At 33.0% G+C, this 27,797-nt stretch overlaps 8 protein-coding genes across 8 annotated transcripts; 2 read left to right on the forward strand and 6 right to left on the reverse strand.

Annotated features, from left to right (window-relative positions):
• Positions 1-6,979: 6,979 nt before the first annotated feature.
• Positions 6,980-7,633, reverse strand: MONOS_15035 (uncharacterized protein; the record flags this gene model as incomplete). Its single annotated transcript, XM_067867885.1, has 2 exons — positions 6,980-7,312; positions 7,538-7,633. 2 exons carry the CDS (start codon positions 7,631-7,633, stop codon positions 6,980-6,982), a joined length of 429 nt encoding a protein of 142 aa, XP_067720212.1.
• A 1,581-nt stretch (positions 7,634-9,214) lies between these two features.
• On the forward strand, positions 9,215-10,964 carry MONOS_15034 (uncharacterized protein; the record flags this gene model as incomplete). Its single annotated transcript, XM_067867884.1, has 3 exons — positions 9,215-9,325; positions 9,385-9,690; positions 9,952-10,964. 3 exons carry the CDS (start codon positions 9,215-9,217, stop codon positions 10,156-10,158), a joined length of 624 nt encoding a protein of 207 aa, XP_067720213.1. The 3' UTR covers positions 10,159-10,964.
• Positions 10,965-12,054: 1,090 nt separating this feature from the next.
• MONOS_15135 (uncharacterized protein) lies at positions 12,055-12,935 on the reverse strand (the record flags this gene model as incomplete). The annotated part of the gene is made up of 2 exons (XM_067867991.1): positions 12,055-12,840; positions 12,906-12,935. 2 exons carry the CDS (start codon positions 12,933-12,935, stop codon positions 12,055-12,057), a joined length of 816 nt encoding a protein of 271 aa, XP_067720214.1.
• A 4,714-nt stretch (positions 12,936-17,649) lies between these two features.
• On the forward strand, positions 17,650-18,131 carry MONOS_18231 (uncharacterized protein; the record flags this gene model as incomplete). Its single annotated transcript, XM_067871231.1, has 2 exons — positions 17,650-17,723; positions 17,807-18,131. The coding sequence occupies 2 exons, from the start codon at positions 17,650-17,652 to the stop codon at positions 18,129-18,131; spliced, it is 399 nt and encodes a 132-aa protein (XP_067720215.1).
• A 439-nt stretch (positions 18,132-18,570) lies between these two features.
• Positions 18,571-19,081, reverse strand: MONOS_18232 (uncharacterized protein; the record flags this gene model as incomplete). The annotated part of the gene is made up of 2 exons (XM_067871232.1): positions 18,571-18,829; positions 18,894-19,081. The coding sequence occupies 2 exons, from the start codon at positions 19,079-19,081 to the stop codon at positions 18,571-18,573; spliced, it is 447 nt and encodes a 148-aa protein (XP_067720216.1).
• A 218-nt stretch (positions 19,082-19,299) lies between these two features.
• On the reverse strand, positions 19,300-19,851 carry MONOS_15133 (uncharacterized protein; the record flags this gene model as incomplete). Its single annotated transcript, XM_067867990.1, has 1 exon — positions 19,300-19,851. One exon carries the CDS (start codon positions 19,849-19,851, stop codon positions 19,300-19,302), a length of 552 nt encoding a protein of 183 aa, XP_067720217.1.
• Positions 19,852-20,049: 198 nt separating this feature from the next.
• On the reverse strand, positions 20,050-20,540 carry MONOS_15132 (uncharacterized protein; the record flags this gene model as incomplete). Its single annotated transcript, XM_067867989.1, has 2 exons — positions 20,050-20,305; positions 20,476-20,540. 2 exons carry the CDS (start codon positions 20,538-20,540, stop codon positions 20,050-20,052), a joined length of 321 nt encoding a protein of 106 aa, XP_067720218.1.
• Positions 20,541-20,936: 396 nt separating this feature from the next.
• Positions 20,937-21,320, reverse strand: MONOS_15131 (uncharacterized protein; the record flags this gene model as incomplete). The annotated part of the gene is made up of 1 exon (XM_067867988.1): positions 20,937-21,320. The coding sequence occupies one exon, from the start codon at positions 21,318-21,320 to the stop codon at positions 20,937-20,939; it is 384 nt and encodes a 127-aa protein (XP_067720219.1).
• Between the last annotated feature and the right edge of the window lie 6,477 nt (positions 21,321-27,797).

Below are 27,797 nucleotides of genomic sequence, written 5' to 3' on the forward strand. Positions count from 1 at the left end.
TACCACTCTCGTTGCTGGAATAGCTGCTGATGGCTTCTCGCTTTAGTCTGTCGTACTGTGGCCGAGCGCAAATTATCCGAAAGAACTGACAACACTGTTAGCGCCGTCGCTTGACATTTGACCAAACACAAACAGCTGGATGGACAAAACTTCATTCAAAAAATACGCCTTAACAGTTCTGCTGCCAGCAATCATTGACAGATGAAAGCGAATTCTAAAAGAAACTCATCGTTGCCTTCTTCTCCTGGACTCGCACCCATCACGGGAGGATCCAACTATATGCAGACAGTTCAAAGAAGCGGAAATTGATGTCATCACCTTCGTTCTACATACTGCACACATATCTCCGCTGCTGGACAGAGGCGTATTTGCAGTATTGAAGTCGGAGCTTTCAAACAATTTCAGCTCTTTATCATCCACCTCCTCATCTTCGAAAAGAACAGCTGTTGCAGATGTGTTACAACAAGCCCTTCATACAGCATTCACACCATCTGTGATCAAAAAAGCCTTCATTAACAGTGGAGTCCTCAGCAATGGATCTGGATCTGTGCAATTGAAGCTTCCTCAGTCTTCTCAATACTTCATTCCTTCTCATTCACATTGTTTCGACTTCTTCGGAAAAGAAATAACTAAAGAAAAACTTCTTGATGAATGGGATGAATATAATGAAAAACACAAGATGAAAATTGAAGAACTTGAAGAAAAAGAAAAGGAAATTGAAGAAGAAGAATTACAGTAGGAGAAAAAAGTGAAAAGGAAATTCAGAAAAATAAAGAATGATGACGAAGAAATAAGTGATGAATTTGCTCCTTTGAACGTGAAAATGGAAAAAGAAAAGTGAGAAGAGTAATTGATTCGAGTTTTGTATTTTTTTGATGTGTTTTTAACTTTTTTTCATTTCAAAAAATTTTGGTGCCAATAAAGAAAAAAGTGCCAATAAAAAGATGACCCTATCCATTGTCAACAATAGTTTGACACGGAAGAAACAAACAAACACAAATGCGGAAATCATCAAGAAAACAGATCGAAATCTCAGTTTTTATTTCAAGTGAAACAAGGCGAATCATCATCATTTTCTTTTCTATCTTTTTTTTCGATGTTGGAATCTTTGTTATCAGAGCGATCAACACACAAATCTTTTCATCTTCATTTCCAACTCCATCATTTACAAACGTTCTTAGTCTTTCTCAGTTTCTCAGACAGCTGTTGCAGTTTTGTTGCATTTCAATTTAATGAAAATAACATTAATGCCTTCCAGATGATTTTCCCTTCACGTTGAAATGAAATCGTATCGTCAACTCAAATGTTTCCTTCCTTCCACACAAAAGCGTGAATTATCTTTTCAGAATATACACCAAAAATTATTCAACATCGAAAAACTTTAATTCAAAATCGAAAAAGTTTAAAACAACATCGAAAAACTTTAATTCAACATCGAAAATTATTATTCAAAATCGAAAAAGTTTAATTCAAGATCGAAAATTATTATTCGAAATCGGAAAACTTTAATTCGAAATCGAAAATATTTAATTCAACATCGAAAATTCTTTATCATCAAAAAATTTGAAAAAAATATAAAAATTCATGCTCATGTCAGTTTCTTTTATTTCGAAGCAAGATCTGAGAAATTTGTCAATTTCAATAAGAAAAAATTTTTTTGATGTTTTTTGGTGTTTGATTGTGTGAAATAGTGGAAATAGGATAAAACTGAATAATGATTAAACTCTTCACATGTATTCAGGAGACAATGAGGAATTTTTGTAAAAAATAAAAGTGATAGGATAGTTCATGATCTTGTTTTGTGCACAAAAATACTTAAATCAATTTAATCCATTTGTTATGAAACGTTTGTAATTCATTTGTTGAATATGAAACAGATAAAATGAAACATTTTCAATTTTCAAAATGAGAAAAAGATCAACAGATATCAGTCGAAATTATCGAAAACCGTAGTTCAAAAAAAAGGAAAGTATTTCCAATAAATAAACATTTGTTATGATTAACATTTGTATCAAAAAAATTTCCTTGGTTATGACTTGAATTGAAATTTCGAACAAATTGACTTCTTTTTCGATTTTGAATTAAACATTTTCGATGTTGAATTAAATATTTTCGATTTCGAATTAAACTTTTTCGATTTCGAATTAAAGTTTTCCGATTTCGAATAATAATTTTCGATCTTGAATTAAACTTTTTCGATTTTGAATAATAATTTTCGATGTTGAATTAAAGTTTTTCGATGTTGTTTTAAACTTTTTCGATTTTGAATTAAAGTTTTTCGATCTTGAATTAAAGTTTTTCGATGTTGAATAATTTTTGGTGTATGTGTTCCATATTAAAAAAATGTTTCATTTAGAATTCTGTCTCTTCTGAAGATAAAAGTTGGACAGGAAGAATGAACAGAAATATAGATAAAGATGAAAACTCATCTTTTTGTTTGCTGATAACATTCAACAAGTTCAAATGAGAAAAGAGGGAGATTGATTGAAAAAAAGAATGAAGAAAGCATGAGAAAGAAGAGAAAAGAAATGGAATTTGGAATTGAGAAAATTTTCTCCTTGGAGAAGAGCATTAATTTGCAGAGAGAAGAAGATACATATAATTATGTGGAATAAGGAAACAAATGGAAAAATGTAATATTGTGATGAAAAAAACAGATAATTTGAGATTATCAAACGTTCAGGTGCCAGAAAGATGGATTAGAATTGAAAAAAAAAAAAAAAAAGATTTTGAATTGCTAGAAACATTCTTTTGATTTTCAGTCATCATTCATTTGCTTCTGATGAATTTTCAATCGCAGCAAATTACGAAATTCAAATAAAAAAGACATCTCTGAACAGAAAGCAACAGATATTTGAAAGCCAATAATACAACGATCTTCAATCACTTCATCACCATCTTCTTCTTCTCCCATTCCAGACTCCTTAGACCCTCTCTCTCTGACAACAAGAACTCCTTTCTCCTTCGTCTCCGCTTCATAAAAGAGCGATGATGTTTGTGTGAGAGCTGAGAGTTTCTGGACTTTTTCACTCTGTTGTTATCAAAAGGCTGTGTTGTCAATATTGCTCTATTTCAACTTCTTTCAAACGATCGAAGTGAATACATAAAATTTCAGTTTCTTGACAAAAAAAGCGAACAGTGCAGCTGGAAATGGCGCCATAATATAAGCTGTTTGGAAATAAATGTAATAAGCAGCATGAAGACAATACACAACAACAAAGATGTCTCCTAGAACGTCAAATTCGAAGTGTTGGGGATCATTGGCTGAAGGAGGGAGAGTGGCCAAGCGATGATAAAGGGACTGAAGATAACTGCGTTGATGAGGAGGAAGAAAGGCTCAAATCATGGAAGATGGACGAGGAGTGTCGCTTTGAAAAAGACTGTAGATGCATCAATATTCTGCATAAGTTCAGAGCCCTCAACTCCTTTCATCCGATGTCTGCTTCTTCTTCTTTTTCTTTCTTCCTTTTCTTTCTTTTCTTCATATTTCTTGATCTTAATCTTTATCATTTCTTTTTCTTTTTTGAAAAAGGAAACAAAAGAACTGATAGAAATTCTTCAGTTACTTTTTGTTTCCATTTTGCGAAATGACTAAAATAGAAAAAGAAAACAAAGAGGTACAAAATTCACGACATTTTATTTCACCAAGCATTCACAAAATAATTCGTAACATTCAAAGATATATAAATAAGGTGTTATTAACAAAAAAGTAACGAAACATTTCTTGAAAACTTGTAAAGAAATCTTCGTATCCTTCTTCTTCCAGCTTTTCAAAAACCTTCCTTTTTGTTATTTTTCTTTTCATTTCATCATTTTCATTTTTCTCTTTTCTTTTCAATCGATATGAAACAGATTCAGAGAATTCCAAGATTTCCTTTGCTATTTTGTCATCCACTGTTCGTCCCTGCATCTCCTCCAAAACAGCTTCAACAGCTCCACTTTTCAACAAGTCATCAACCTTTTCATCTCTATTTTTTGCTGCTTTTCTAAAGGAATTAATGCACCTGTAACTGATTTCTCTTTTATTTTCTCTTGCTGCTCGAAGCACTTTCACAATGCTGTCAATAAATCCATCAAATTCTTCATTCTTCGAACGATATTTGCTAAAATATATCCCCAATGTTTTGAACCATCTCATCAAAATGAGCTCATCTTCAGTCGCTTTTCCTCCTCTTTCTTTTTCTTTTCTCTTCCAACCAGCACATCTTGTCAGCTCTTCCAATTCCCTTTTTGCTTCTCTCAAAAAATGCAGTTTAAACACAATCTCTCTCTCTAAGCTGCTGTCAAAGTCCAATCTGTAGAGCAAATAAAGCCAAATTGATTGACAGGCAAGATGAGTCAGATTATGATGTTTCTGATGAAATAGCATGATTTCTCTGATTTCATTCAAATGCAGTTTTTGTTCGACCGACTTTCAAAAAAAAGAAAATAAAAATAAAAATAAAAAAAAATAAATGAATAAAAATATCAAAAAATATATCAGAAATACTCAAACCCAATATCCGGCATTGCTCACAGTCAGCAAAGCCATTTCCACTTCTTTTTGAGTCTCCTTTTTTCCTCTTTATTCAAAGCAACTTTTAGAAGATGAGGCGTGCACATTGAAAGCAATTCATCTGAAATTGAGTCTAAATATAGCAAAGAGAAGCATTCACAGAGATCAATTTGAAACTTTTCATTCATTTCTCTTTTTTCATCTTTTCTTCATCAAAAGGCATTTTCTTGAATCTTCCGTATAGCAAAGAACTTTCAAAGCCACAACTCTGCCACTCCATAAGATCTTTATAATATTCAATGCGCTTCAATAACAACAATGCATTTTCCATTGACATTTTCTCTTCTTCAATCATTTTGTGCATTTTGTTGTACAATTCTGTTGTGAAAACGGATTTACATTCTTCCACATCCATTTCATCAATTATTCCATTTGATTCTTCGATTTTTTGTTTCTGCTCTTCCTCATTGCAATGCTCCAACTGATCAAACAACTCTTCCCCGATCATCAAAAATCATAAAACACGAGATCATTGAAAATACACAATTATTGCTTACAAACTTGAAAACTTGTCTGCACGAGACGGCTCCTGAACATCATCATTGGATTTATATTTGTTGTGCATTTCCATTCTGTTTGTTATGTGCAATGATCAATTAACCGCATAACTTCAAACAAAAAACAGAAAAGCAATAACGAAAAACATTGATGATTGTCAAAGCAAAGATATAGCAGACCAATAAGAATTCTTTTGCTTTTAAAAAATAAATATGAAATCGAAACCACAAAGAAGCCAACGGGACAGGCTATATTGAGTCAAATACGAAAGATCTTAATTTCTTTCTGATCAATCTTACAATAATTTATTTTAAGTATCAGGATTGAATTTTGAATGAAAACTTGAACGAATTGAAAAATACCCCACATGTTTAGCATTGAATATGAAAATAATTTTCGTTTTTATATTCAGAACAGCATGAAGAAGAGACAATAAATAGTTTTGAAGAACAAAACAAAGAAGAGACAAAAAAGCAACAGTTTGTTCATTAATCGTGTGTGTGCTTCAATGCCCTTTTTAAATTAAAACATATTTGTATTTCAATTTTGACACTCACATTTTGTTTCATCTGGAAGCTTTCCTTCATCGAAATGATTTTTTCTGTTATTTCAGTGTATTTGCTGGTTTCCGTGAATGTTCCAAATTTAATGTGTTGAGTATAGTTATAAGCAATCGGGATAATTTTATTATTTGTTCGTTTCTTGAGTGGGTCATCCAGGCTGAAGGAAGATTAATGGAAGGGAATCAAGCTTTCAACTATTCGCAGTTTTTTATGAAACAAGGGCAAAGGACAATTGAATGCCTTTGGAGCAGCATTAAAGCAACAATGGGCAAAATTGTTAACAGAGCATTGAAAGAAAATTTATTCCAAAAGTCTTTGAGGTTGAGCGAAGATGAAAGAATATGAGATGGAGAAGGAAGATTAATGAAATATGTGAAACCAAGCACGTGGGGAATTTTGAATTCATTTCAACGCATTTATCGTTTTATGGTGAATCCGCTTTAAGTGTATTTATCTGTGAAGATGCTTGTCACATTTTTCGGAAAATCATCATTTTTGGTTGTTTTGCTGATTTTCATAGATTTGCCGATTTCGGGGTGGATTTCAAGACAAAGACTGAAACAATTCGAGCAATGCCAAAACAAACATGTTAGGACAGACAAAACAACAATTGAAATATTTTTCCAAATTTAGGTGTGCAATCCATAAGATGTCACATTTTTGCAATTTTTTTTAAAAAAAGAAATTTTTTCAAAAAAAAATTAAAAATAGCTCGAATTTTAACAGAAATGATAATTTCACATTTTCTCTTTCTTTTTCTGAATACAAAAAATTGCTTATTTCATTCCAAATGGCATTTCTGCTGTTGTTTTGCAAAGTTTTTTGGATCATTTCTTCATTTTATCTTTATGTTATTCATTCTTTTCATCCTCATTTCTTTCTCTTTCTTCTTCTTCTCTCATTAATTCTCCTTCTTCCTCTCCTCCTCCTTCACCTCCATCATCACTTTGTTCATCTTCTTCTTTTTCTTCAACTTCAATTTCTTTTTATTCTCCATCTTCTTCTTCTTCTTCCTTCTCCTCCTCCTCCTCCTTCTTCTTCTTCTTCTTCTTCAAATAATACAAAAATAAAAAAATCACCAAAAAAAATTCCCCCGTTCGTGGCCGTTCAGTATTTTTTTAAAGATAATTCCGCAACTCAGTTGAAAACAGAAATGTCAAATCAAAATGAAATGAAGCATGTCAAATTGACAAAAGAAAAAGGAGGAGGAAGAAGAAGAATAAGGAGAATATAAAGAATTCTGTGATTTCTGTTGATAAATCCCATTTCCTTCTCCTTCTCCTCTTCTTCTTCTTCCTCTTCCTCTTTCTCCTTCTCCTTCTCCTTCTTTCTTCCCAAACACCTTCTCCTGCAGCCACTCCACTTACTCCAGCACCACATCCTTCTCTCCATTCAGCGCGTCAATCTCCTTCAACAGCCTCTCAATCTCTTCGTCTTTCCCCCTCATCGTTTCCCTCATCTCCCCTGCTTCCTCCACTGCTTCATCCAATCCATACACCTCCTTTTCATACTCTCTCATTCTCGCCTTCACAAACAGAAGCTCATCTTCATCCACTTTTCGCTCTCTCAAAATTTCTTCTGCTTCTTGCTGCGCTGCCCCATGCAATTCTTTCTCTTTCTCGGATGTTTGGGTCAGCTGAGACAGGGCCTTTTGGAGAGAACTGACACGCTGCTCGTATTTGAGGGCGGTCTCGGTCTGGGATGAGAGGGAGAGAGAAAAAGAAAGAGAAAGAAGAAAGAGAGAGAGAGAGAGAGAATAAGAAAAAGAGAAAGAGAAAGAAGAAGAAAAAGAAAGAGAAATAAAAAAAGAAAGAGAAAAGAAAGAGAAAGAGAAAGAGAAAGAGAAAGAGAAATAATAAGTGGTATTAGGAGGAAAACGAAAAGATGAGGAAGAAGGAGAGGAAGAAGAAAAATTTTGCACTTTGTTTATCCCATCAGCTTCATAATGTTGTTTCCAACTTTTGTTCAGTTTTCTTGTTTGCTTCTCTTTCTTTTTGACTGTTTTGCCATTTGCCATTTTCAATTGAACAAACTTCTTTGAAATGAATTTATCAAATCCTTCTCCATTATTTGCCTGTTTTTCTTCATCTATTCTTCAATCATCATCATCATCATCATCATCATCATCATCATCATCATCATCATCATCATCATCATCATCATCATCATCATCATCCTCTTCCTCTTCCTCCTTCTCCTGTTAATTCTTCTTCTTCTCCTTCTCTTCCTTTTCCTCTTCCTCCTCCTCCTCCTCCTCCTTTTTCTTCTCTTCTTCTCCAAATCTCATTTCGGTTGAAAGAATATGAATTTGAATGCACAAATCTTTTTATGACGTACGAAAATATGAAAATATTTCCTTTTTATGTTTCACTCTCACCAAACTTGGGAATCTCCATCTTTTCTATTGGGCTAGACTTCATAGTTTTTCTTCACGATATAAGATTAGTTTGCAATTGTCAAACAAAATCTTGATCTTCTTCCACTCAACAAGCATGTTCTCCATACACAAGAACTTTTCTTTTCTTTCATTCAGCAAATTTATTTGTATTTTCAGAATTTCATTTCTTTTCTTCTTTCATAACCCAATGATCCATTGACACATGAACTCAAAATGCATCCATTCACAAAATATGTCAAACCTTCAACAACCATCTGTTCTTGCTTTCAGTTTCATTCTTTTTCACAAAAAACTACAAAAAATATCTTCCATTCACTCGTTTTGTTTGTCTGTTTCCCCTTTTCTCTTAACTAAAGCATTTGCATTCCATTTCATTCCAAAATCTGAAACATTGTTTTCAAAATGATAAAGAATTATTATTTTTGAAAAAATCATTCTTCAAATAAATTGTTGGTTTTGATCAAAAAGAAACAAAAAATTTCCATTTCTGGACTTAGACAGCCATTACTTGTGGTTACTTCGCATTTTCTTTTGCGCTTCTTTTCATAAAGCAAAAAATTAACGGTTTGTATAACGATCGTTTTTATTTTGAGAGAAAATCAATGTTGTTTGTTTTTATCTTTTATTTTGTTATTTGCCAAGCTTTGCACCTCTTTTTGAATATATTGTGCAACAAGCAGAATGAGTACATGCAATAATGTTAAAAATGAAGACAGGATACAGTTTATGACCATTACGGAGCAGTTTTCAAGTTTGCTATCTTATTTGGATAGTACAATTCTGAACATAATTTTTGTATTTTGAAACTTATTTGCAGAATTGTTTTGTGAACTTGAAGAGTGCGATGAAGAGGAACAAATGCAGAAAGTGAAGGAAATGAATGAATTGATTGAAGAGATGAATAACGAAGAATTCAAATCTGTTTTCACAATAAAACTGTTCAATAAAATACGCCAAATGATTGAAGAAAAGAAAATGTCAATGGAAAATACAATTTTGCTGCTGAAACATGTTGGATATAACGGTGTACTGAAAAGAAATTTGGAAATTAAAATTTTCATTTCTTCATTGAATAAAAGATTTGAGGAGATGATTGCTGAAGAAGAGAAGAAGAAAGAAGAAGAAAATGAAAATCTGTTGACTGATCTTTATGAATGCTATTTTTTGCTTTACGGCCATTTTTCTTCAGAATTACATTCTATGTGTGTGCCTTATCTTCTGAAAGTTGCGTTGAAGAAAGTGGAAAACGAAGAAGCTCAAAAAGAAGTTGAAATGGCTTTGCTTGCTTCGAGCAGCATTGGTATATTTAATGTGTGAGAATTTCGATTTCATCTTTGATAATGTTTTTTTTTTCCATCTTTTTTTTTCAGTCTATCAAAAAAGAACTGTATTTGAATGAGATCAAAGAGATTATCCAACATCATCACGAACATCACAATCTGACACGAATTGCCTATCAATCAGCTTGGCAGTTTTTCATTGACAGATTTTTCAACGACAAAAGCCTTGAAGAAGTTATTGTGAATGAACTTCATTTTCCGAGAGAGACAGCAAAAGAATTGGAGGTGCTGACAAGATGCATTGACTGGAAGAAGAAAGAAGAAGAAAATGAGGAAAAAGGAAGAAAAGAAACGAAAGAAGAGGTTGTTTTATATAGATGGCTCCGAATGTTGGAGGTTTATTTTCGCAGATGCAAGTTGTGGAATGAAGAATTTATCTGTCTTTTTAGCAGCATCGTTCATTTGTTTCGAGCATCAAGGAATCGTTGTGAAGAAATTCACTATGAAAGCATATGTCCACTTTATGAAGCAGCAGGTAGCAAAGCTGTTAAAGTTGAAGACTTATTGAAAGGAAAGGCTGTTGATGCTGTTTTGGAGGAGATTCTGCGGCTAACATTAAATCACTTTTTGATATGTTATTGCTTGCTTATTTTAAAGATTATTTCAGACAGACTGAAAGAAGAGGAGAAGGATGAAAAGGAAGAGGCGGAAAGAAAGAGAATGAAAATGGAGATGTTTGAGAAGTTGGAAGAAGAAGGATATGAAGATGTTATCCCAAGCCTTCTTATTATACATGACATTCAAAACGATAAATATGAATGTGGATTATCACATGACATTGCAGGATATTTTGTGAATGTTTAGCGAAATAAAATGTATTGAATTTTGAAACACCTATTATTTCTTTTTCTGTTTTCATCATTTCACAAAATGGCAAAAAAAGAGAAAATTGAGATATCTTTTGTTCTTTGTGAATTGATGATATTGTTCAATCGGATAAAAAATTATTGAAAAACATTTTTTCTCAAAAAACTTTAATCATGGAGAAAGAAGAGAAAGAAGATAAAAAAGATGAAAAAGAGAAAGAAGATGAAGAAAAACAAGACGAAAAAGAAAAAGTTGTGAATTCAGTGTTAAGAAGTGAAAATCGACCTGCCAATGAAGAAAAAAATACTTCATTTCCACCAAACTTTGTATTCCTCCGACAATAAACCTTTTTCTCTTTGAATATGAGTTTCTCTTTTTCTTGTTTATAAAAAAAAAATGGAAAAAAAAAAAATGGAGTTACAAAAGGCTTCTCAAAAGATAAGAAAAGAGAATTAATTAGAGGTAAGGAATAAACTTGCCTGTATTTGTTTCACTTTCATGAGACTGCTTTGAAGATGCAAGTCATTTCGTGAAGAATTTTAAAAAAGATAAGAAGAAAATGGAAGTCATACAGAATTTCCTTTTAACTTCATTTCATCAAAAATGAAGTGGAAGAAAAAATCAACATTGACTGGGGGAAAATTAAAAAATATGTTGAATTGTGGAAAAAACAGAAAAAAAAAGAAAAAGAAAAAAAAAGAAAAAAAAGAAAAGAAAAAGAAAAGAAAAGAAAAAGAAAAGAAAAGAAAAGAAAAAAAGAAAAGAAAAGAAAAGAAAAGAAAAGAAAAAAAAAGAAAAGAAAAGAAAAGAAAAGAAAAGAAAAAAAAGAAAAAGAAAAGAAAAGAAAAAAAAAAAAAGAAAAGAAAAGAAAAGAAAAAAAAAAAGAAAAGAAAAGAAAAGAAAAGAAAAGAAAAGAAAAGAAAAAAAAAAAAAAAAAAAAAAAAAAAAAAAAAAAAAAAAAAAAAAAAAAAAAAAAAAAAAAAAAAAAAAAAAAAAAAAAAAAAGAAAAAAAAAAAAAAAAAAAAAAAAAAAAAAAAAAAAAAAAAAAAAAAAAAAAAAAAAAAAAAAAAAAAGAAAAAGAAAAGAAAAGAAAAGAAAAGAAAAGAAAAGAAAAGAAAAGAAAAGAAAAGAAAAAAAAAGAAAGAAAAGAAAAGAAAAGAAAAGAAAAGAAAAAGAAAAGAAAAGAAAAGAAAAGAAAAAGAAAAGAAAAGAAAAGAAAAAAAAAAAGAAAAGAAAAGAAAAGAAAAGAAAAGAAAAGAAAAGAAAAGAAAAAGAAAAGAAAAGAAAAGAAAAAAAAAAGAAAAAGAAAAGAAAAGAAAAGAAAAGAAAAGAAAAAAAAAAAAAAAAAAAAAAAAAAAAAAAAAAAAAAAAAAAAAAAAAAAAAAAAAAAAAAAAAAAAAAAAAAAAAAAAAAAAAAAAAAAAAAAAAAAAAAAAAAAAAAAAAAAAAAAAAAAAAAAAAAAAAAAAAAAAAAAAAAAAAAAAAAAAAAAAAAAAAAAAAAAAAAAGAAAAAAAAAAAAAAGAAAAAGAAAAGAAAAGAAAAGAAAAGAAAAGAAAAGAAAAAAAAAAAGAAAAGAAAAGAAAAGAAAAGAAAAGAAAAAAAAAGAAAAGAAAAGAAAAGAAAAAAAAAGAAAAGAAAAAAAGAAAAAGAAAAAAAGAAAAGAAAAGAAAAAAAAAAAAGAAATAGAAAAGAAAAGAAAAAGAAAAGAAAAGAAAAGAAAAAAAAAAGAAAAGAAAAGAAAAGAAAAGAAAAGAAAAAAAAAAGAAAAAGAAAAGAAAAGAAAAGAAAAGAAAAGAAAAAAAAAGAAAAAGAAAAGAAAAAAAAAAGAAAAGAAAAAATAAAATAAAAGAAAAGAAAAAAAATGAATTATAAAATATGAAACATTTAAATTTATCAGGCATTTACAAAATAATCTAAAATGTCCAACGACAAAAAAGGATAGTAATATCTGTTCAGAATATCAATTAATTCATGAAAGCTTGGAACAGCATCTTCATATCCTTCTTCTTCCAACTTCTCAAATATCTCCTTTTTTATCTTTTCTCTTTCATCTTCCTTTTCATCATCGTCATTATTATTGTTATCATCATAATCATCCTCTTTCAATCGCCTCGAAATATTCATGAAAAACCTCAAGCATCCATTTGTTATTCTGTCATTCAGCGTTGGCCTGTGAATCTCCTCCAAAACAGCATCAATTGCCTTTCCTTTCAACAAGTCTTCAACTTTGACGGCTTTGTTACCTGTGGATGCATAAAGTGAAATAATGCATTGATAGTGAATTTCTTCACAATGATTCCTTGATGCTAGGAACATGTGAACAATGCTGCTGACAAACCCCACAAATTCTTCATTCCACAATCTGCATCTGCGAAAATAAACCTCCGATATTCGGAGCCATCTATATAAAACAATCTCTTCTTTTGTTTCATTTCCTATTTTCTCTCTTTCATTTTTTTTCAAATTCAAAAATTTTGACAGCTCTTCCAGCTCTCTTGCTACTTCTCTCGGGAAATGAAGTTCAACAAAATTAACATCTTCAAAGAATTTGTCAAGACTCAGCCGATAAATCAAAAACTGCCAAGCTGATTGATAGGCAAGCCGTGAAAGATCGCGCTTCTCCTGATGATGTTTGATAATCTCTTTGATTTCATTCAAGAAAATTCCCCTTTCAATTTTCTTTTCAGAAAAATAAATAAATAAAAATATCAATAATATCAAAAGTGATATAAAAATGCTCATACGAAAAACGTGTTAAGGCAACTCAACGACATCAAAGCTATTTCCACTTCCTTCTGAGCTTCTTCGTTTTCCTCTTTCTTTAACGCGAATTTCAGAAGGCAAGGAACGCAATTTGATTCAAATCCAGATGAGAAGTTATAATCAAGAGTTAGATAGCATTCACAAAGATCAACAAGAAGCTTTGTGTTCTCTTCTTTTTTCTTTTCTTCTTCACCAATCATTTTCTGAAATCTTTTGCTCAACGATAACTCGTTAATATTAACAAAAAACTTTAGAGCTTTCAATGTATTATAGCATCCAATATGTTTCAACAAGATGATCGCAATCTCCATCGAAAGTTTCTCTTCTTCAATCATTTTGTTGATTTTGTTGAACAGTTCTTTCGTAAAAACAGATTTAAATTCTTCCACATTCATTTCATCAATTATTTTATTCATTTCAATGATTTTCTGTATTTGTTCATCTTCATAGCAATCTTCCAGTTCAGAAAACAATTCTTCATAAAAGAAAAAAATGTGGAAAATGAGAATTCAAATACAACAACGAATACAAGCCTGTAAACTTCTTTATGTTGTCCGTTTCCTGCATACATATTTTTTTATTAAAATACATTGAACATAAATGTAACACCATTTTGCCGTTTTTATCAAATAAGCATATATTTGGAAAGAAGAAGTTTATGAAAAACAAAAAAACTCATAATAGCTTTATAAAAATGCACATTCAAACAGAAATTCTTAGGATTTGTGCGTTTAACAAAGGATTATGAAGAAAACAATGCTTAATAATTAATTTTTTTTTATAATGGATTCCAAGATCATCCGATTTGAAAGAACTGGAATATTCCATTCACAGAATGAGTATTTCGTGAGTGAACATTATCTGTAGAACTCGAAATATTATTTCCTGTGTGACAACAGGCTATGGTGGAGATGCAATATTTTTGGAACTCTGCCTGATGATTATTGGAAATTGGAAGATAGAAGAAACACAACAATTTCATCAATAACACAAAAAGATATAATGTATGTAATTTATATTGTTCTGTTGATTGTGAAGATGTTATCATCTGTAACCTCTCCAAAGTCGTGATTCAGACGATTTATATAAAATGGACAATTTATTCTTTGCAGAGGAGAACAGCGAGGAAGCGAGGCAAATGCTATCTTTCAAATATATTAGAGCCTGAATGTATTTTATCATAAATATTTATATCACTTATTTTGGAATCAACATGTGGCATATGGAAATGCGACGAAAAATGAGTTTTGATGAAGCTGAAATCAACGGGGTTGGAAGATATTCAAAGCTAAAAAGGAAGAATATCCAATCTCTATGAATAGAGAGTGTTTTTAATGAGGGTGGGATATTTTCAGAAAATTTTTGTTGGAGAGATTGTGGAAGATGACTGAAACAGGACATTGGAGGCAGTTGCGACAGAGCAAGGTGCCTTTCTTGGGATAAGAAGGGGAAGACATTGCTTTTATGGACTGAGGGGGGCGATGGAACTGCTTTTAATTGATTGGCTTTTGAACCAAATATACGAGAAAAACAGACAGTTTTGCGTTATACAAGCAGCTGAGGAAAATTACAGGCAAAATGGATTTGAGTCATTTTGCTATCGCCTTTTGCATTGTGTCATCAAGATTTCTATGCTGAGGATATCTTTTTGCATAAAATATCCGTTTGTTGAGATCTTCATAGCATCTTCGTTTTTTACAACTCCTTCATCATCATCATCTTTTTCTTTTTTTTCTTCTCCATTCAATTCTCCTTCTCCTTCACCTCTTTTACTGTTTCTTCCCTTCTGATTATGTTAATTTTTCCTAAAAACTTATATCCTCGTTCACATAACATCATGGAAGGTGTTATCTCTCACAGAAAAACACATTTTCAATGGGAAGGGTGAAAGAATGAGAAAAGAAGGAGAGGGGAAATGAGGCAAATGAGATGCATATGCAATTGGTGAACGTTTTTTGGTTTAACTTTGTAAAGACAATAATAGTTTCAATAAAGGAGGATAAAGATAAAGAGGGAGAGGACAAAGAAGGAAATGTTTGGGCGATGTATAAATGAGATATAATATTGAGTGGAAGTTTAAGAATGAATAGGAAACAGACATGAGACTGAAAGAATTGAAAAGATTTTTTTTTGAATGAAAAGAAAAAGAAATTTTGATACACAGTTTGAGTTTGAAGTTGAATTTGAGAAGAGAAGGAAGAAGAGCGAAGGATATCGAAGGAAGTTGTTAAATCAATGGACCTGAAAAGGATAAAGAGATGCTGAGATAAAGTTAAAAATTGTTCATGGGGTAATCTGATGATCAACAATTTCTTCAAACGTTTGATGATGTTGTTGATCCACACAACAAGAACGGAGATTTGAAGGAACAGTTAAAGTTGAAGTATTGGAAGAAAACAAACCTTTGTCATCCTTTGAAATCACAAGTTTTTTATCCATTTAGCAATCTTCTCCAATCTTCATAAAAAATGTTCTTTTGGTATTTCTTTTGAATAACAAGCTTTGAAACTTATTATTTTCCTATTAAAGATATATTTTTCATTATTTTTATTTGTATTTTTATTTTCATAGCTTTCGATAAAACATGATCAAGAAATCTATTACTGAATGCATTCAAAAAGGTTTGATTTTTATAAATGCATCATTGAAACAAACACATGTTGTGATTGTTAAAGCCAAATGGTTTTGAAAAAGCAATGTTTGTGAAAGAATTATTGTTCAATCATTTTATTTTTCATATTTCATGAATTCAAAAAAATAACCAAATGATAACATTTTTTTCTTTGAATTGATAACATTTTCTCGATCAAATTTTTTGTGGAAATGGAATTTGTTTTTCCGCAATCTTAGAAATTGATATATGCAAAAAAGGAGAAATTGATAACAAAAAAAATGGAAAAAAATAATTTTCAACAAAAACGAAATTATCAAAAGAGAGAAAGAGAAAGAGAAAGAGAAAGAGAAAGAGAGAGAGAGAGAGAGAGAGAGAGAGAGAGAGAGAGAGAGAGAGAGAGAGAGAGAGAGAGAGAGAGAGAGAGAGAGAGAGAGAGAGAGAGAGAGAGAGAGAGAGAGAGAGAGAGAGAGAGAGAGAGAGAGAAAGAGAAAGAGAAAGAGAAAGAGAAAGAGAAATAAATTGACGGAATGAAAATGGTAAAAAAAAATGCAAGTGTCAACTTTTTGTATTTTATTATTTTTCGAAAAAAAATAATTTCTTCTTGAAAGCAAAGAGCTCGTTCTGAAAAGAAACAAAAAAAGAAATTTATGTGGATGTCTGTATAAATAATCTTGTTTTATTATTCATGTTTTCGGTTCGATAAATAACAATTATACATAAATTCATGACATAAGAAAAGTTAAAAGGCTCAATAAAGACATCTTCTTCTTTGTCCCAGCTGAACCATTTATTCGAAAAACGGTTGTGATAAATTTATCATAAGAATTGAAAATATCTTCCCAATGACAAACAATCTTTGAAAAATCAACATATTAAAAAAGAGGTGAGATTTTAAAAATTATCACTTTAGTAAAAAAATGGGTGATTATTTTTGAAATCATATTTTTTCATATAAAATTTTCGGTCCAAAACTTTGTCTTGAAAATTAACATATGTCAAAATTTTTTTGAAAAGTGACAACAGATCAAAAATTAAACCCATGACAGTTAATTATTACTCATTCCGTTCCCATAATTCTTATGAGAAATTGATGCTATCTTGAAAATTTTTGTTTGTTCATTGCAAACCTCTATATGAAAAGAAAAATATTTCAACAAAAAATTATATATCTTTTTTATTGATCAAAATTAAATCATTTGTTTCACAATGAAAAAGAGTATAATTTTCTTGAACAATTATGCAATTGCTAATAAATACAATAAACAAGGTATGCATCGATAATTTTTCCTGATAAACTTGATTTTCACAGATAATTCATATTTTCATTTGAATAGAATTTTTTGTTGTTCAAAATGAATAACAACATTTCTTGGAAGCAGGGACAGCTCTGAAAAGTTGGAATAAACAAAAAAATTACCAAATATTGATGGTTCACAATTTGTTTTTCTTTATGTTTAATTAATATTTTTTTGCATTCTTTTTTACAGCTTGACATATTTGTTGCAAATTTCAGAACTCCTATTGTGAGGAAGTTAGTAACGTGGGGCTGCACATCAGATTTATTTGTGTGAGAAGAGAATATGCTGCTGAGGATTGAGAAATACCAGTGCGAGATGACATTTGTATCCTTAATCGCAGACAATCACGAGGATAACAAGCAATGCGGAGGATATGAAGTGCCTTGTGGATCGCTGAGTGAAGGAATTCAGCGCATCATTCAGTCACGCCATTCGTAGCTGTTGATCAAAAAAGATAGCCTTTGTCGGAGAATGTGAAGCAAAGGACGTAATTATCCACTTATTACAACCTCTAAGAATGTTCGGTTTGAGAGATTGAAATTCAACTTTGATTAATCGTTTTCTTATTCTGAAAGTTCAGTCTTTTATGAAGCAAATGGACAATTTTTTATTTGATCTGTTGATTTTTCTTCGGCTGGGGAATTAAATAGCATTCAAAATATTGAATTTAATTCAACATTGTTGAGCATCTATGATGAAATCCTTCATATTAACAACTGTTCAATATCGCACCTTTCATTCATGAAACCTTCATTCCTGTTGAATGGAGTTGATATCTCAATCACAAATGTAAAACAGTAACAGATCGAATCAATGGCAAATGCATTTGAGATTGGAAATTGTGGAAGCGTTGCATCTAATGGAATGGCTGTGAATGAAGTAGAGTTGTTTGAAGGATGCATTTTTCCTTGAGGCGATACAATTTCTGGAATCATATATACTTGGAGCTTTTCTGACAACAACTGTTAAGGGAATTCAAATGGAGCCTCTTCCTTTTTGCACCATCTCCTCCTCCTCCTCCTTCACCTTCACCTTCACCTTCACCTTCACCTTCACCTTCACCTTCACCTTCACCTTCACCTTCACCTTCACCTTCACCTTCACCTTCACCTTCACCTTCACCTTCACCTTCACCTTCACCTTCACCTTCACCTTCACCTTCACCTTCACCTTCACCTTCACCTTCACCTTCACCTTCACCTTCACCTTCACCTTCACCTTCACCTTCACCTTCACCTTCACCTTCACCTTCTTCAACTTCTTCTTTTCAAACATTTTGTTCAGATATATGTTGAAAGAAGACTGTTGTATTCTCAGTGTAAACTGCATATTTGTTTCTTTTAAAAGCTTTTTGAAAGAAAATGATTTCGACAAGAAACAGGAGATAGAAAAGGATGAAAAAGGAAAAGAAGATGATAACTCCGATGAACATGTCATCAGTGAAATCAAAAGGTCGATAGCATCTTATGCACTCTCAAAGAACAGCAGCATGTTGTTTATTGCAATCTCTTTATTACTCGGAGCCTTCTCGTGCTTTGCTGAAGAAGAAGAAGAAGAAGAAGAAGAAGAAGAAGAAAAAGAAAAAGAAGAAGAAGAAGAAGAAGAAGAAGAAGAAGAAGAAGAAGAAGAAGAAGATAAAGATAAAGAAGAAGAAGAAGAAGAAGAAGGCAAGACATTGCATCCTTCACCATCCCACTTTCACGCCATCGCCTCATGGAACTGCACCACACGCTACTAGACCCACAGCTGCAGCCCAAAGCAGATCTCCGCTTCCATCTCTTTCTTTGCAGCTACAGTCCCATCAACTCCACAACCAGCCGCTCCATCCGGAACATCGCCAGCCTCCCTTCTTTCTTTAACACCTCCGACTGCATGCACTACACATCCAGTTTCAGCCCCACATCCATCCCTTCCCCTGCCCTTGTTGATACCAACGAAATAACCAGCATCCAGCCATTCGGATCCATATTCAGCAGCGTAAAGTTCAGGCTCACTGCCTTCTTAACCGTGCTTTTCTCAGATTGGACAGAGTTGCTCACCAGAAGGCTGCGTCGTACGCATCAAGCAACTGCAGGTACAGCGTGAAAAAGTCGTAGCACTGATTCATCTTTAGCACCAACGCAAATGATGACGGACAGTACCTAGACAGCTGGTGCTCATTCAGGAAGATAGCAACGATAGCGTTTGTGGTGTCTTCAGATCGCACACACACTGAAAAGACTCCTGCTGTGAATACATGATCCATCACCAACCTTCGTGCGTTGATTATAATGAAAAATCAATGGATCGCAACTGCGTATCTCATCATGAAGCACCTTTATCGCCTATTTCTTCTTCATTGCTTCCACTCGGTTGTTGTTCAGCAGAATCCGCAGAAACACTGATGTGTCCGCCTCCCCCTTCTCCGACTGAAGACCTTCAAACTCCTCAAAAATCATCTTGATCTTCTTCTCCGACACTCCTTCAAGCACAGCGTTGATGCACTTCGTGAACATCCAGAACGATACCATCAATTAGTTCTCGCTCTCCTCTATAAACTCCTTTGACATCACCTCTTTCAAACAGTGATGGTTTGTGGAACAGGAAGAACGACAGCTCGTCTCCTGTGAACTCCTCCCGCACAAACTTCCCAAACAGCCACACCTCCGCAAAGTCCTTCCGGAACAGCGCCACGCCGGAGATCATCGCCCACCGCGCAGCCTCACTCTTCTTCTGCACCGCGTGCTTCTCCCCCAGCCACATGCACACAAAGTATCCAATCCATAACCTTGAAACCGCAACTCCCACTAACACAGCGCTGCACTCACACAAGTCTGTTGCGATCTTGTTACGGAATATCCACAGAATCCTCATCAGTTTCCACACTTGCGACAACTGCAGCCCTATCTTCTGCGGCCTCGACAAACGCTTCATCTGCACATTCAACAGTGACGTGATCTGCATCCAAAGCACATGCGCTGTTTTGAGTTCCACATGTTCAGTCGATTCAAACGCTGTGCTAATCATCCGCTCCATCGGAGAAGACTCCAGCAAAGGCACTGAACCAGCAATATTTTCCTCCTCATAACCTTCCTTCTCCCACAAAAGTTCACTCGTTCCATCTTCTCTTTTAGCTCCTTCACATTTACAGTCAGCTGCACTTCTATCTCTTCATGTATCACCTTCATTTTCTTCCACTTCTGCTTCTTTTACGCATGCTCCGTATGCTTCTTCTCAATCACCTCCTTGAACAGAGCCTTCTGCTTGCTTGTCATCTGCTCCTTCACTTTTGACAGATCCATTAACATCTTCGTTTCCTTTTTTATATTGTTCATCATCTTCTTCAACACTTGAATCAGCTCTTCCACCACCGCCGGATCTCTCTTCCCCATAACTGTTGGCTTCTCTCACAACACTCACATTGTTCCCCGCTTTCGCAACAAGTCCCTTTGTTGTGTCGGACCTAAACATCGCAACGCACCCATCGCAGCTGTTTGCAGCAAATCATTCACAGCATTTTTCTCACAGCTACGATGGCAGAATGAATGAAGCTGAAGATGGAGCAATTCCATCCACATCAGAGGCCAACAAAGAAAGCATGATTTGCTTCACCACCAACCCGCCAGCGAATTATCGCTGTACCCGCTCACCAGCTCACACTGATGTGTCAGACGTTTCTTCTCCTTCTCAATCCCTCCATCAATAAATTCAACCTTCTCCTTCATCGCAACAAGTTACTCTTTCAGCTCCTTCACTTCTGTGATGTGCTTATCACTCTTCTTCAGAATCTTCCTCTCCTGCAGCTGCTCCTCCAGTTAACTCGGAGGCTTCTATATCTGCTCTTCGTCCCGGATCCTCTGCAGCAGCATGTTGAACTCCAGAAACTTCTTCTTCATCTTCTGCTTTGCCTTCTCATATTTTTCCTTTATATTCTCCTCCTTCTCCCCCCTTTTTCACTCCTTCTTTTCCTCCCTCTTTGTCTCCCCTTTCTCCTTCCTCGCCTCTTCGCGCTCCTCCAGTAAAAGCCAGCGCAATCGCTGATGGAGACAGAACCACATCCTCCATCCTCCATCCTCCAACACCTTCTCCACAATCTTTCTCGCTTCGCACACTGCAACCCCTCATCCCATCACGTCGTCATCCAGTTTTAACACCACACGCCTCGACTGCGACGATCGTGACACCAACAGCGCTATTGCCTGTGGAAGCAGCGACGGGTCAAATAAATTGAAGATTGATGGGAACGTATTTACATCTGGAGCGGAAAAGATCTGATTGCTCCCCGACTTTGTGTACACTGAAACTGAAAGCGACGGAAGCGGCCCCACCAGCGGAACCGAAAGCATAGCCGAAAGCGCCACATCGTATGCACACACAACACCCCCGTACAGCACAGCCCGCCCAGCCACAACATATCCCAGCAGCGGCAGCATCTGCTGCAGCGACAGCGGCATGTGTAGCCCATACACTCCAGCCGCCTCAGGCTCAACAATCTGCAGCCTCATCTCGATTTCGTTTATCGCTGCTGTCAATATGAATGACTTCTTCACCGCCGACGCATCAGAAAAGTCAATCGCAATCTCCGATAATGATGGCTTCTTATTCTCTGAAGATTTCTTCTCTTCGCTTTTCCCTCTCCGAAATGGCGAAGTTGATCAGCGTGCTGCTCAAGTTGAAGAAGACGAAGACGAAGGCACTGAGCGAAGAGAAGACTGCTGCGCCGCCCTGGCCACAAGAAACTTCTTCAGAAACTCCATTACGTCTGCAGTCTGCTCCAATGGTGACTCAAACACAACATTTTCTTTTTTTTCAGAATGATAAACAGCAGAGAAAGCCTGCTTTCTTCGTACAATTTGAAAAGATTGAAGCAGAACATCTTTATATAATGTGTCTGTATAAACTGAAAGGGAGAAGGAAAAGGCACATTCTGAGGTGAAAGAAACTTGTTTGATACAAACTATTTAAATATTAATATTTGAAGAGATAACATTTTTGAGTTTGTTACAAATGGATATTTATTTTGAAAAAAAATTGTATCATTCCACAATTTTCCTAAATAATATTAATAATTGCTTTATGTCACCTCCTTTTTGAATACTATTCTAACGCAACGAGTGTTATTTTGACAAATCTTTCCTGTTAAAAAATTTCTTTAAAAAAATTCAAGAAATCAAGAAACCAATTTTATATATCTATCAACAAAAGAAAATAAAAAAAGCTTAATTGACATATAAAAATTTATAATGAATATTCGAATAGATGAAATGAAGATGCAGAAATAAGAACATGCAATTCATTTGATTCAAATAGCTCGAAAGCAGTAGCTAACAAAAGCGTATTCTATTATATTATTAACGTTCTGTATGTAATCATCAGATTTTTGAATGCTTATCAATAATAAGCTCAGAAAATAACAATATATAAAACTAATATAACAATAATGGGAACGGAATGATCAACAATTTTTGATCATGTTTGATCTTTTGTGGGATAAAATTAAAGTCGAGGAACTTTTCGTAAAAATTTTGCCATATGAATGTTGAAAAGTGAATAGGCTTATTGAAGATATTATTATCTTTTATTCGGTAAAAACAAATGTTTTAAAAAGCAATTATCATTCTTTTTCTCTTTTGAATAAAAATTTTCTTTCAAAAACAAACAATCGTTGAAAAATCCACACACCGAAAAAATATATGATTTCAAAAATAATCACACAAATTACAAAATTTTATTGAAAATTTCTTTTGCTTAAAACACAGGTTAAAACATAAATTGCTCGTTTTGAATGAATGTCTATTTCAACTTATTAATCTTCTCAAAATTATATATCAATTCATATCATTATAATTGTATCATTTCTTGTTGTACTTGAGTGAATAAGAATGAATAACATATGAAAAATCAGAACAAAATGAAAAAGTTATTTCTTTTGATGATGAATTATTTCGAAAAAATGTTCAGGTGGGTGATTTTTTTAACATGGCTGATCCTTTTTGAAATCACACTTTCGTTCGAGTTTTGATCGAAATTTAATCTCAATGGGATTTTTGTGAAAAAAAATTTTTTTGCAATAACAACTTCATAAACAGTCTATTTCAACTATTATTATTCATTTTATCAAAAATCCCATTGAGACATAAATTTTGATCAAAACTCGAATGAAAGTTTGATTTCAAAAAGGATCAGCCATATTATAAAAAAGATCAAAAATTGAAACAAAAAACTAATGTTGTATTTTCTAATCATTCAACAAAAAAATGATTTTTCGTGAATATTTACCATTAAAAATAATTTCATTTATATGTTTTATTCAAGAATACAGAAAATCATTCCTTTTTTTAAAAAATTAATAAATATTATTTGGATCAAGTTTCTGAAAAAAGTTTCAAAAAATGAAGAAACAAAATTAAAAAATCAAATGACAAGCTTCAAAACTTGCAAAACACAACTTATTGAAGAAGATAATATTCTTAGAACAAAATAGATGGCTTTTAATATTTATTATTTGATTTTTAAAAAGAAAATGCAACGAGTTTAGTATTTATTTTGATAAAGCTTCTTACAAAGTTACTGTTAAAGTTGTGCAATTCAACGACTTAAAAAAACGATGAACGAAATGGAGAGAAAACAGTAATGGATGATAACAATAAAGTCAATCTCACATTTTACCTCCAAATTCTTTTTATGAAATTATTTTTAATTTATTCTCCATCCGCTTCCCATCTTTTTTCCGTTTCTTCACTTCTTCATTTTAATCCCTCATTTGAAAATGTTGCCCATGTTGTGCACTTTCATTCATATTGTTTTCATTATTTATCTTTCGTTGCACTGCTTCATTGCTTATCTCTCAAAAAAACTTATTAAGCTTTTTCTGCGAATTTGCTTTGTTCATTTTCTTTTTCTTTTTCTCCTTTCAGTCATCTGTGTCTTCCTCAACCACTCCTTCATCACCAGTCTCACTTTTCACAACCCCAACATATTCCACCTCACATCCCTTGCAAATCTCTTCTCCCTCAACTCCTTTAACAAATCCAACTATAACATGAGCAGCGTCATATTGGAATACAGAAACAGGCAAACTTCCGCAGGCGATATGTTTTCATTGATACAAAGGTCAGCAGATTATGTGTGACTGAAGAGGTGGCTAAAGAAAGAAGAAGAAGAAGAAGAAGAAGAAGAGGAGGAGGAGGAGGAAGATAATGATGATGAAGGTATTGAAGATGATGATGACGATGAGGAGGTAGAGGAGAAGGAAGAAGAAGAAGAAGAAGAAGAAGAAGAAAGCACATGAAGATCTGATCCAACAGCGCATCCAGAGGAGAAAGAGGGAAGCAACACAGAAAATATTAGAGAGAAGAAATGGAAGAAGACTGCAGAGAGGAAGAGAGGAAAGGAAAGGAAAGGAAGGGAAGGGAAAGGGAAGAGAAGAAGAAGAGGAGGAAGAGGAAGAGAAGAGAAGAGGAGGAGGTGTTGTGTGTGTGTGTGTGTGTGTGTGTGTGTGTGTGTGTGTGAATGTGTATGGTTCTTTTTTCGTCTAATTGCCAAAATGATAAGACATTTCCTCGTGTCTCTCCTGTGAGAAAGTTAAAAGGGAAGAAAGAATGTGGCACATTCAACCGCTTCTTCCTTCTTTCCTGTGAAGAAGGAATGCTCTTCTTCTTTTTTAGGAGGAGGAGGATGAAAAGAAGAAGAAAAAGAAGAAGAAGATGATGATGAAGGCGTTGTTGAAGACGAAGATAATATGGAAAATTCATATGAACTATTTTTTTTTTCCATTTCTTTTTTTCTTTTTTTTTTGTTGGACGATATCTTCAACATAACAATCTCGATGAAATATGGCTGATGACAAAAGTTGAATGATAAAAGTCCATTTTGTATTTTGTTTATCTCTGCTGCCTGTATAATGCCAAACTTTCTGATTTTCTCGTATTTTCGCCTCTCAAGCCAAGCAATGAATTCCAGTTCCATTCCTCTCACCTCGTTCCATAAAAGCAATGTCTTCCCCTTCTTATCCCAAGAAAGGCACCTTGTTCTGTCCCAACTGCTGCTAATCTCCTGTTTCAGTCATCTGCCTCAATCTTTCCAACAAAATTTTTCTGAAAATATCCCACCCTCATAAAAAACGCCCCCTATTTAGAGAGATTGGATATTCTTCCTTTTTGCCTTGGATATCTTCCAACCCCGTTCATTTCCGCTCCATTAATATTCATATTCATCGCATTTATATCCATCGCGCATGTTGAGTTAATAACAAGTCACATAAACATTTATGATAAAATACATTCTGGCTCTAATATATTTGTAAGATAATGTTTGTCTCGCTTCATTGCTGTTCTGTTCTGCAAAGAATAAATTGGCCATTTCAACAATAACTCGGATTCCTGCACTCTGGAGGAGATACAGATGGAAATATCTTTGAAATTAGCAGAACAAAATAAAATACATTCATTCATGTATTTCCATTCAAAATGAAAATCGTTATATTTCCTTGGACAACGAATCTCAATAATTCATCAGATAGAATTTCAATATCAATGCACAGTCACCGTTGTCAACATCCATCATTGGAAATAATTCTTCTAATTCTGTAAAAAATGTTTATTAATTGATCTCTCGCTTTGTTAATGAGTATTCCTTTTGAAATATCCAAATTGATCAAAACATCCATAACAACAACGAGAAAAAACAAAGAATTCATTTTCATTGGAATAGCAAATCGAAAATGTTCGCGGAAGATGAAACAGTTTGAATGCATATATTTCTTTCATCTTTAATGAGTTTTTATTTTTCATCTGATTCTACTGTCCAATCTTTTGAACTTTCATTGTGAATATCAAAATGATGTTGTTTTCTGAATGAAATTTGCTACAAAAAACATAGGAGACGGACAACACAAAAAAGTTCAATGGTTTACATTCATTTTTGCATTTGAATTCTGGCTTATTCTGATTTAACTATTTTCAATTCACAGAATTGTTTTGTGAACTTGAACATTGCAATGAGGATGAGCAAAGAAAGAAAATCGAAGAAATGAATGAAATAATAGAAGGAATGAATGAAGAAGAATTCAGATCCATTTTTAAGACAGAGCTGTTTAAAAAATTAGATAAAATGATTGAAGAAAAGAAACTTTCAGTGGAGAATGCAATTTTGCTGTTGAAGCATGCTGGATATTTGAAGACTCTGAAAAACATTTGGATCTTTGATTTTAGAAATTCTTCGTTGAACAAAAGAATTGAAAAGATGATAATTGAAGAAGATAAGAAAAATGAAGAAAAGAATGAAAATTTTCTTGTTGGACTTTGCAAATGCTATATTTTGTTGAACAGGGATGCTTCTTCGGAGTTGATACTAATTAGTATGCCTTGTCTTCTGAAAGCTGCATTGCGCAAAGAGGAAAGCGAGGAGACTCGAAAAGAAGTGGAAATAGCTTTGCTGGCGCTGAGCAACATTAACGAATATAGTGTATGAGCACTTCTTTTTCATTTTTATTATGTTTGTTTTTTTCCCTTCTTATTTCTGTTTAGAAAATGAAACAAGAACTGTATTTGAAGGAAATGTTAGAAATCATCAAACATCAGCAGAAACACAGAAATCTAACAAAACTTGCCTATCAGTGTGCTTGGCAATTTTTTATTTACAGATTGGACACTGATAAAAGCTTGAATGAAGTGATTTTGAATGAGCTGCATTTTGGAAGAGAATCATCAAGAGAACTGGAAGAGCTTACAAGAAAAGTGAATTGGAAGAAGAAAAAAGAAGAGGAAATGATCAAAGAAGAAGTGAATGAAGTGCTGATAATCAAAAGATGGATTGAAACATTCTCGATTTATTTTCAAAGTTGTCGATTGAAGAATGAAGAAAATGTTGAGCTAATCAATAGCATTGTTCAGGTATATCGAGCAGCAAAAGGGAATAATGAAGTAATTTGCAATCTCTGCATTCACTCCTTGAAAAACGCAGCAAAAAATAGAGTTGTGAAAGTTGAAGATTTATTGAATGGAGGAGCAGTTAATACTGTTTTGGAGGAGATGCATCGGCAAACATTGAATGAAATGATGGTATATGAATGTTTGCAATTCTTTACGAATGTTTCAAATCGATTGAAAGAAAAGAAGAAAAACGAAATGGAAGAAGAGGAAGAAGAAGAGGAGTTTGATGAGGGGGATGAAGAGAGAGATGATGAGAAGGAAGAAGAGAAGGAAGAAGAAGAAGAAGGGGAAGAGGAAGAGGAAGAAAGAAAAATAACAAAAAGGAAGGTTTTTGAAAAGATGGAAGAAGAAGGATACGAAGATGTCATCACAAGCTTTCATAAAATATATGATTTTCTTCTCAGAATATATTCTCTTGGAACATCGTTGAAAATTTCTGATTATTTTGTGAATGTTTGAGGAAATTCATTGTATTTTGTAACTCTTTATTTTCAATTTTCTCTTTTTTCATTCATTTCACAAAACGGTACAAAAATTAATTTTCATATGTTTGCTTTTGAAGTGATTTATGATCCAGATTCATCAAAATGAAGCAAAGAAATAACAACAAAAAAAAAATTCAATTTTTGTTTTTCTAAATGAAAATAATTAAAATATTAATAATCATGAATTTCTCCATTTTCTTCTTTCTTTCACCAAAGTTCTTCCCAAAATGAGTTGACAAATATTTTTCAATTCAAAATTTTCATTCATTCTTTTGATTGTTTTGAGAAAAACAACCTCTTTTCAGCTCATTCGCAAAAAGAAAATTGTGTTTTCTCAATGCTTCCTTTGTTTTCAAGGAATATCAGAAACCCTCAGAGCATGTTGCAAATACAATAAAAACAGCAAACAACGATGCTGATGCTGCTTCAAGTGAAGAGAAACATTCAATCCAAACGCTTTCCTCTGCCTGTTTCCTCATTCTTCAACATTTCCATCTCCAAAAGTCAAAACAATCCGTTTGCAGCATCTGAAGGCAATAAAAAAATATTTTATTTGAAAATCGGA

This window comes from Monocercomonoides exilis (genome assembly GCF_001643675.1).
Source record: "Monocercomonoides exilis strain PA203 chromosome Unknown scaffold55-566112, whole genome shotgun sequence".
Classification (NCBI taxonomy): Eukaryota; Preaxostyla; order Oxymonadida; family Polymastigidae; genus Monocercomonoides; species Monocercomonoides exilis.